Source organism: Dipodomys ordii, unplaced genomic scaffold, assembly GCF_000151885.1.
Source record: "Dipodomys ordii isolate 6190 unplaced genomic scaffold, Dord_2.0 Scaffold37, whole genome shotgun sequence".
Lineage (NCBI taxonomy): Eukaryota > Metazoa > Chordata > Mammalia > Rodentia > Heteromyidae > Dipodomys > Dipodomys ordii.
This window is the reverse complement of record NW_012267253.1, coordinates 13,915,431-13,926,158: the sequence shown is the minus strand read 5'-3', so window position 1 is coordinate 13,926,158 and position 10,728 is coordinate 13,915,431. Positions and strand designations below refer to the sequence as shown.

Here is a 10,728-nt window from a genome sequence, read left to right as displayed (position 1 = left end):
TATGGCTGAAGGAACTGGTGGTACTCAGGCTAGAGGAAGAGATTAAGGAGAATCATGCTAACCTCCCTCCTTACAAAAGGATGGAATGATGGTTATAAGGCAGAACTTTGGCTGAAGAAAAAGGAATTCATTTCAGCTTAGAGAAAAATGCCTTAACATCGGAGGTATTAAGAACAGAATTTAGCTGCTTTTCAAAGTAATAAGTTCCTCTTCCTTGAAATTACGCTGGTATTAGTCAGAAAGACTGGAGTCAGACAGGTCTGAGATATTGGTAAAATGACTCACAATGTGCATTTCGTGGGATACTGGGTTTGATGACCAATAAGGGCTCTTTTAGGAGGAATTCTATGTCCTGGGAATGTCATTCAAATTAGTCATTCAAACATCACAGCAGGTTGGTTTTTATTTAGCATAAGGGACACTGGAAATAACGTGACTGTCTTCAAGATTTAAAAATCTACTTAGCTCTAACAGATTCTGAATTAATAAGATGCAAAGACATATAATAAACATGAAATATTACCTTGACAGGATATGAAAAAAGCTTAACAAAACCGAAGTCATCTCCAGTGGCTAAGAGGGCGCAGTCTTTGGTGAGGCTGGCCGCATTGACGTCAGTCACATCGCTGTGTGCAGGCCAGATGCCCTCACAGGTGGGCCCCAGGACACAGGTCCACGTGTCCCACTCGAGTTTCTCAATCTGCAACAGAAGGAAAAGGACATTGTAGCTTCGTCCAGCCTAGTTTCTCTCTATGGTGTTTAAGAAAAACAAGTCATGGCTGCGTAGTTGTAAATGATGACTTGGCAGCATCAGGAGTCTGTGTTGTGTGCCGAGGTGTCCGCACCCTAAGTAGCACACTCAAAACCAACTCTACAGTCAAATGTCCAAAGGCATATTTTGGAATTGTGGAAATCTGACAACAGTAAAGCTTTTAAAGTTTTTAACTAGACTCTTAGCATTGTATAAGCCATAAACTATATCAGGGTTTCTCAATCCCCAGTACTGATACCCTAGGCCAGATAGCTGTTGTAGGCAGACAGCATAGCAGGATGTACAGCAGCACCCCCAGCCTTCACCCATTGGATGCCAGAGCCACACCCTTGTCCACAGACATCACTATAAGGGCTTAGACCATAACTACTGCTGGTTGAGAAATTCTGAGACGTTTTTCTGGCTGAGCAGTACTGAACCTAGTTGATCAATGAGACAATCATTTTCAAAGTGCTTTGAAAACTTACAAGGTACTAAGATATAATTTTTCTTTAATGATAGCTTCCTTGGAGGAAAATATAATCAGATCTGCAGTTAGCTTATTATCCTATGTAATGTAGAGAGATTATTTTTAAAACGTGAAGAAGGGATGGGTGAGAATGTTGAAAGGGGTGACACTGATCAAGATGCAATGTATTGGGCTGGGAAGGTGGCTCAGTGGTAGAGCGCTTGCCTCGCATGCATGAGGCCCTGGGTTCAATTCCTCAGCACCACATAAGCAGAAAAAGCTGAAAGTGGTGGTGTGGCGCAAGTGGTAGAGTGCTAGCCTTGAGCTGAAGAGCTGAGGGACAGTGCCCAGGCCCAGAGTTCAAGCCCCATGACTGGCAAAAAAAAAAAAAAAAGATGCAATGTATTCATAAACTGCTTTGTTAAAGCAAGGCCTTTGTACAACTTTTTTATTTTATTTTTTAAGATTTTTAAATTATCTTTAAGTAGCTGTACCAAGAAGTTCCCATTCTACAAAACAGTATATGAGTACAAAGTGTCTGACACCACTGTCACCATCTCTCTTAAACCATCCCGTCTCACTTTTTCCTTTAATTGAGATTAGGTGATTACATAAATTTCACAGTATTTTGTAATAGCGATACTTAGAGTCACAAACACATTTTAACTTTCACAAGGCAAATTGTCATTATCGTGGTCTAGACAGTTTGTGAATTCTATGAGCTTTGACAATATAGGTTATTTTTTCCACATCAGGTGATGTTTACATTTCTTTCCTTTTGATTAGTGTGGGCTGTTCCCGCTTATTCTGTTCCTCCTCCTGGCTTCCCTCTGTTGCATCTATGTATCTACCATATATATGGTCTAGAACATGGAGTCATTTAGCAATGATATGACAAAATGGATGGCTATCCTTTGTTTCTTGAGTCCTGTTACTTTGCCATATCTTCTTGTATTTTGGCTTTAGCATCCACATATCAGGGAGACCATGTGCCATTTGTCTCTTTGTTCTTGGCTTACTTTGCTCAAAATAATCTGCTCTAGTTTCATCCATTTCCCTGCAAATATTATTATTTTGTCCTTTCTAATGGCGGCATAATATTCCATTGTATATAGGTACCACAATTTTTGGAACCACTCATCAGTAGTGGGGCAGCTGGGTTGTTTCCAGATCTTGGCTATTGTGAACAGTGCTGCAATATACCTGGAGGTGCCTGTGTCTTTGTGTACTGCTTCCTGTTGCTCAGGATAGATGCCTAGGAGTGGTATGACTGGGTCATAGGGGAGGTCTATATTTAGCTTTCTGAGGTATCTCCTGACTGCTTTCCAAAGTGGTTCTATTAGTATCATTCCCACCGGCAGTGTGATAGGATTCCTCTTTCTCCACATCCCCTCCAGCATTTGTCGTTGGCTGACTTTAGGATGTGACCATTCTGACTGGGGTAAGGTGGTATCTCAGTGTTGTTTTTATTTGCATTTCCTTTACAGCCAGGGATGGTGAACATTTCCTCATGTGTTTCTTTTCCATTTTTATCTCTTCTTTGAGAAGTCTCTCTTTAGTTCCCTTGCCCATTTCATGATTGGTTTGTTAGATTTGTGAGGGGTTAATTTCTTGAGTTCCCTGTATATAATGGGTATTAGACCCGTGTCTGATATTTTGCTGGTAAATATTTTTTCCCGATTAGTTGGCTGTCTTTTTAGTTTGGTAGCTATTTCTTTGTCTGTGCAGAAACTTTTTATTTTAAGGTAGTCCCATGTGTGGAGTCTCTCCAATTTGTTGTGACCCTGGGACTCAGTTCAGGAAGTTCCTGCCTGTGCCTGTAAGTTCAAGTGTCTCTCCTATTCTGTCCTGCAGTAGTTTCAGAGTATCAGGTTTGATGTTAAGGTCTTTAATCCATTTTGAGTTGATGTTAGTGCATGGTGATAGGCTGGGGTCCACTTTTCCTTTGTACAACTTCTAAAGGTCAATAAAAAATATGAACAAAGGGGCTGGGAAGGTGGTTCAGTGGTAGAGCACTTGCCTTGCATGCATGAGGCCCTGGGTTTGATTCCCCAGTACCACATAGCAAAAAGAAAAAAAATATGAAAAAAATGGGAAGAGCTATTTACATTGTGTTGCCAAGAGCATATATTTTATTTTTAAAAACTGTGTGTCTGAAATTCATAGCTAGAAGATGTGCAATATGTATAGATTATATTCTGAGAAAATTGTGCTAATTCTTTTTTTCTTTCTTTTCTTAACAGCAGCCCTATACATGTATTAGGCTTTCCTAGCAATTTTATTTCATTTACTTTTTGTTTTTATTATTATTACCTTTAAGCAGTTGTACAAAGGGATTTCAATTCATTCGTTTATTCTGTGTGTGTGTGTGTGTGTGTGTGTGTGTGTGTGTGTGTGTGCACGTGCCCCATCCCTTAGCTTTTTCATGGAAGGATGGTGTTTTACCACCTGAACCACAATTCCACTTCTGACTCTTTAGTAGTTAATTGGAGATAAGAGTCTCATGGATTTTTCTGGCCAGATTGCCTTCAAGACTCAGATCTCAGCCTCCTGAACTGCTAGGATTACAGATGTAAGCTGCTGTTGCTCACTCATTTACTTTTATATGAGATCAGCAAAGCATGTTAAAGAATTGTCTGAAAAGAATATTTTAAAAAAGAATCACTAGAGAATTGTATCTAAGATTAAAGCCCAGACTTGTCCCTTTGGCTTGGAACTGCTCTGCACTTTACTATTGCAGCTGGCCCCAGCGCTGCTGATTCCCAGTGCTCCTTACTGTTTCTAAACAGAAATTATAGGATAAGAATATAGCTACAATTTTGCATCACCATATGTCAGGTGCTGTACTATGCCTACTTTGTAATCACTCAAATTTGCCCTTATTTAATAAACTGTTTCTTTTGAAGATATGAAGATTTGGAATGACTGGTGGCTAGTTCAGTGAATTAAGGTCTTAGGCAGAGTCCCAGAGTGAAGTGACTCACGGTGGCTCCTCTGGCAATAGCCTCCATTTCCGGAGGCAGAAATGGAGTCCTCCAGCCTCCCTTCATATCCTGCACCAACCTTCACAGAGAGAGGAGCAGGCACCTATCCCTGGTAATTCTGGAAACAGGCTTTTCAGCTTTTGACTCTCTCAAGCTCCAGGTTCCATTTCTGACAGCCTCCCTGTCTATCTCCAACCGTCCAGTGATGCTGGCCTCCAGTGATGATGGGCAGGAGAGTGAGCACTGTTGCTCACTCTGAAGATGCCTCATCAGAACACCCTTGGACAGATGAGGACTTGTGCTTACCAAAGGAAGCAAATGTGCAAACTTGTTTGAAACTACAGAAATTGCACTCAAAATGGGATATTAAGAATGACCCCTGTGGCTCAGTGGTAGAGCACTTGCCTTGCATGCCTGAGGCCCTGGGTTCGATTCCTCAGCACCACATAAGCAAAAAAAAAGAAAAAGAAAAAAAGCCGGAAGTGGCGCTGTGGCTCAAGTGGTAGAGTGCTAGCCTTGAGCTGAAGAGCTGAGGGACAGCGCCCAGGCCCAGAATTCAGGCCCCACGACCAGACACTGCCCCCTCACCCCAAAAAAAGAATGACCCTTGTGACTTGTAAAACTCAAAGGGTCAGACCTTCTTGTTAAGAACTCTGAAACTCAAATGGAAACAGAGTACTCCAGGGTCTTTTGTTCCTTTGCATATGGAGTAAGACAAATTTGTAACTATGTCACAGTTAACTATGTTAACCGTGCCAGGCACCCTAAGGCCTCGTTCTAATCCACAGAAAAACCCAGCTTCCAGGAAGGCATTCGTTTGTGGATTTAAATTTTCATATAGGTTTCAGTCCAACAATTGAAAGATTATTTATGCAGCTAAGGATACAAGGAAAAGAAGACAACAGTCTGGTCTCCACTGGAATTGTCAGACTGTGGTTAGTTTTCATTTTGGAGAGTACTTTCTCAGCTGGCACCAGTGGCTCACACTTGTAATTTTCGCTATTCAGGAGGATGAGATCTGAGAATCGTCATTTGAAGCCAGTCCATAAAACTCTCTCTCTCTCTCTCTTTTTTGGTTGGTCATGGGGCTTGAACCCTGGGCCTGAGCGCCGTCCCTTAGCTCTTCAGCTCAAGGCTAGCACTCTACCACTTGAGCTACAGCACCACTTCTGGTTTTCTGGTGGTTTATTGGAGATAAGAGTTTCACGGACTTTCTTGCTTGGGCTGGCTTTGAACTGTGATACTCAGATCTGAGCCTTCTGAATAGTTAGGATTATAGGCATGAGCCCCTGGTGCCCAGCTTCATATACAAAGTAAAATGCAGCATCTAAAATATTAGCTTCTTCATAGTCTTCAGGCTAGAGAAATTAAGTAGAAAGTCAGCTATACTTTTCTATGTCCAGAGAAATCCATGTCCTCAGAAATTAGGAAAATAGATCAAGCAGTGATTCAGATTTAATAAATGATCAAGCCTAAAAGCAAACTATAAGTGATCTGCATTAATAACTAAGATTAATAGATTTATTAAAGTACATACTTTAACCTTTACATGACAGTTTTTAAAAGCTTTGTATCTGACTGTTACCTCTGATGGTCTTATAATATGTCTCTTGCCTCTCGGAGCTTCAAAAAATAGTTGTTCTTTGGCACCTGAATTAACTTGCAATAATTTTCCTGTTAGGATACAAAGAAGGTGAAGACAATTAAAACTGTACATTATCTCTTTATTATAACATAAGAATGACTGTTACTACTTCTATTCATTTAAATCACATGACTTTGATTTGCTTCATTTGAATCACAGTCTCATAACTTGAATAATATATGCTAAATTACTTAGAAAGATATGTGAAAACGATTACCTGGTGTGATATAAACCCCAAAGCTATGATTTTCGGAATTTAACCTTGAACATCCTTCAAATAACAGATGATCAAGCTTGATACGTTTTACTCTGTTGTGTTGAAAACAGTTATGATTTTCCAAAGCCTGACAAAGTCTTTTTTTTTACTCCTTCCCCCTCCCCCACTCCTGTTGTCTTTTACAATACAGATGAAGTACAAACAACCCACTCTGGAAAGATGTACAGACTTAGAAGGTCTTTCTTGTGAGCATTGCATTTACTTAGGTCTAGTTTTTAAAACTGTCTTTTAGCAGTTGTACAAAGGAGTTGCCACTCAATTGTTTATGACAATGAGTTTTGGTTAATGTTGCCTTTTCGATTTAAATCTTAAATTGGCTAGAAACAGAATGAACATATTAAGTAAACAGCAATTCCTCATGCCTTTCTCATGTGCCTTACTTAAAAATTGGTAAAGAAATATAGACTTTCCTCAAACTAAATATTGAGAAAATAAAGTCTTTCAATCTGATATAAAACTATGATCTTAGATTCATCTTGATTGTTGGAAAATAGTAAGTCTTATAATTTTCTTCCAACAATGACAACTATCCTTTGTGTCTTAAAAATTGTAATGAGTCAAGACACGCACAGTATTTAATTTTTCAGAATTGTAATTATGGAAAATCAAGCAGATGTGCACATGAGATAGCACTAGGAATCTTTGTGTGCTTGCATCCAGCTTCAACGTTAAGAACTCGTAAACTCCCTTCCACAGACAGCTGCAGTCTGAGATTTTTAAAGCAAATCTCAGACACCAAAATATTTCATCTATAAATAACTCAATGTATGTATGTACACATATATGTGCATAAAATAACATTTCCTTCTTTTCCCTTTTATTACTATGTATTATATAGTAATCTAGTAATGTACTTCTTAGAAAAATATAGCTAAATAACTTTTCTTTACTTATATAATATTAATATTCAAGTAGGCACCACCAGCTCTAGAATCTAGCTAACCTTAAAGAAACAGGAATACTTTTAAGTGATGAACTGAAAAAAGGTTCTCTCACTGCTTTACTGACAATCCTAATCATTTCTAATTTGGTAAATTATTACATGACCGGGAGGAGGCTGCCTTGATCCTGAGGAAAAAAAAATGTGAAATTGTGTCTACTGAAATGGATATGCTTTGCTGATATTGTAGCAATATATATATATATATATATATATATATACATATATATATGTAAAAGGAATCTTAAATTATCTTTGCATTTTTATTATTTATTTTTATTATTTAGCATTAAAAGAAAATGGGTAGTCAATATTTTTTCTAGTGTAGTAAATATATCAATATTTTTAGGATCTTAAAAAGCTGGGCTGGGAATCTGGCTTAGTGGTAGAGTGCTTGCTTAGCATGCATGAAGCCCTGGGTTCGATTCCTTAGTACCACATACACAGAAAAAGCTGGAAGTGGCGCTGTGGCTCAAGTGGTAGAGTTAGCCTTGAGCAAAAAGAAGCTCAGAGACAGTGCTCAGGCCCTGATTTCAAGCCGTAGGACTAACAAAAAAAAAAAGTTAATTACAAATAAGGGCCAGGTGTATGGCTTGTACTTGAAATCCTATCCACTTGAGAAGCAAAGATCAGGAAGAATATGGTTCAAGAGCAGTCTGGGCAAAAAACTAGAGAGACTCACATCTCAACAAACACAAATTGGTGTAATACTTCATAGTCATAATCCCAGCTCAGCAGGAAACACAAGCCTAAGATTATGATCTGAGGCTAGCCCTAGGCAAAAAGTATGAGACCCTATAAAAGGAGCGGAGGGCTGGAGATATGACAAATCCTAGAGCCTACCTAGCAATACAAGGCCTTAGTACAAGGCCTTAGTACACACACACACACACACACACACACACACACACACACACCACACACACACACACACACACACACACACACACACACACACAGGCTTAGTGAGATGGTTTCTGTTTACAGAAAGAGAATCAGCACCGAGACAAGCACCAGAAATGCAACAGAGTGCTGTAGACAACGTGTGGCCTGTGCCCCTTGCCTGTTACCTGACCCTACAGAGGGTTTGTTTCCCTGTGGAGGCAGATGCTGACCTAGGAAGGCCTTGGCTCCAACTGGGCTTTCTCCCTCCTGGGAAGCTGGAAGCAAGCAGGCTGAGTCAATGTGTGCCTGGCTGGGGTCACATGTGGACTTTGTGACTAAGGGTGGCATTTGGGGACTGCTAAAACTGAACCACTGCAAATGAATTAGGGAAAACCCTTTTGTTCAAACAGTGTCCAAAGGCAGTCACGAGACTTGGCTCAGGGTGTTTTCCAGTCCATTCCAAAAACTGGTTCCAACTCTTGTATTCTACCAGACAGCCTAGATCTTTCCAATAAATCCAGTTTTTCATTATTATTTTAAAATATAAACTAGTTTGAAGGGTGGGAGAAGGTCTGTTGCTTGTAACCTAAGATATAAATTTCAAAAATATCCAACAAATTATTCTTGTGCTAGAAAGGAATAATTATGGGTATGGTTCTTTTTCCCCCTGAAATTTTCTTTACTACTATTATTATACTGTCTTTTTTTAAGAGAAAATATTTAGGTCACTGTTATTTTTTCCTGCTGCCTGCTGCTTTCTTGTGCTCTCTGTCTGTCTGTCTATCTCTCTCTCTGGTCTGTGCATGTGTGCAAACTTCTGAGAACAGAGAGAGAAGGAATTGTTTCATATCTTTTAACCACACAGAAGTTGTTATTCCACAAAGTGAGTCTCATACATTGTTCCAATTACTGCATAATGTACCAGTTAGAATAATCCTATAATTCATCTACCACTGATTATACTTATCAAGGCATCTGCAATAGAAATGTGAATGAAGTGTCCTGAGACGGATCCCAGTGTTCATAGGTAAAAGATCTTCTGGTCCTGATATTTCTAGAAATGATCTTCCAGCATCTAGAAGTCATCCTTCTGTACATGTCTCTCTCCATGTGTTTTTCCTTTCTCTGCCATTCACAGGAGCTTTCATGTGGAGTAGCCAAGGTTCCCGCAAAAGCGGGATGTGCTTTTGGGTTTTCCTGGGCCCTGCCGTTGCCATGGGCACCAGGGCTGCTGAGGATGGGCTGCGGCTGCGCCATCCCCATCCGTGACGAGCCAGCTGGCTCTGGCAAAGGCTCTCACTGTTTCTGACAGGATCCGAGGAGGAAAACAGACCCTGCTTCTAGATTCTGCTCTGCCACCTGCCAGAGCCTGAAGATCCTTAATGTGCAAGGCGAGGCTGGTCTTGTCATGGCCTGGCACACTCAGGCCTCCTGGAACCTGGGTAGTCAGGATGACACGTGGCTCATGACACTGCAGTCAAGCATGGTGCCTGGGCACACCTGCTCTCATTCTCCACATGGTACAATCCACCCCCAGTACTGGAAGATCTCTATTTTACTCTCAAGATGTAGGCTTCACACCCTCCCTCCATTGAAGTGGCTCTTGGGACAAGAGTGGGGTTTTTTTCCCAAAGACCTCAGCTTTCTCCTGCTCTTCCTCTGAGCTGCAGGAGGCTGGTGTGCCTCTCCTCACCAAGGGTCAGTGCTGAGGCCCTGAACAGACCTTCACTCCAGCCTTCCCACAGCAGTGGGAAGCAGAGGATCCTAGCCAAGGTCTGCTGCTTTCCACCCTGGACTCAGGGTGCACCTGACACAGGGACTATAACTTGGCATAATCAAGACAACCAAATGCAAACTAACCCCCCAAATGCAAAGGAGTCACAATGAGATACTTCCTTATAATTATTAGAATGGCCCCTATCAACACAAAAAGAACAGTTTGAACTGTTGCTGGCAGCTCATGCCTATAATTCTAGCTACTCAGGAGGCTGTGTTCTGATGATTGAGGTTCAAAGCCACTCTGGGTGGGGATGTTGGTGAGACTCTTATCTCCAGTTAATCACATACACTCACACAAAGCTGGAAGTAGAGCTGTGGCTCAAGTAATAGAGCAGTAGCCTTGTGGTTCACACCTGTAATCCTAGCTACTAGGAAGCTGAGATCTGAGGATTTCGGTTCCTGCCTGGCTAGCCCAGGCAGGAAAGTCCGTGAGACTTTTCTCTAATAAACCACCAGAAAACCGGAAGTGGCATTGTGGCTCAAATGGTAGAGTGCTTGCCTTGAGGTGAAGAGCTGAGGGACAGCATCCAGGCCCAGTGTTCAAGCTCCATGACCGACAAAAACAAACAGCTCAGGGACAATGCCCAGGCCCTGAGTTTAAGCCCTAGGCTTATGCATGCGTGCATGTGTATATGTGTGTGTGTGCACGCGTGCATGCATGTACACATACAACACAAACACACAAGAACACTTTAACGAGGATGTGGAGAAATCGGAACCTTTTGTACTGTGAGAATGTAAGATGGTACAACTGCTATGGAAAACAGTAGATTCTCAAAAAATTACAAGCTTAAGTACCCTTGGGTACAGAAACTCCATCTTGGGGTATGTACCCCAAAGAAATGAGAACAGGATCTTTTTTTTTTTTTTGTCGGTCGTGGGGCTTGAACTCTGGGCCTAGGCGCTGTCCCTCAGCTCTTCAGCTCAAGGCGAGCGCTCTACCACTTGAGCTACAGCGCCACTTCCGGTTTTCTGGTGGTTTATTGGAGATAGGAGTC

General features: G+C 41.1%; 1 protein-coding gene across 1 annotated transcript in view; it reads right to left on the bottom strand.

Annotated features, from left to right (window-relative positions):
* Positions 1-10,728, bottom strand: part of Eml6 (echinoderm microtubule associated protein like 6) — a 256,723-nt gene that overhangs the window by 52,836 nt on the left and 193,159 nt on the right. Inside the window, exons 24-25 of the mRNA XM_013017915.1 lie at positions 5,790-5,878; positions 524-700 (exon numbers count right to left, since the gene is read on the bottom strand). Coding sequence (XP_012873369.1) covers positions 524-700; positions 5,790-5,878 — 266 coding nt within the window. The remainder of the gene's footprint in view (positions 1-523; positions 701-5,789; positions 5,879-10,728) is intronic.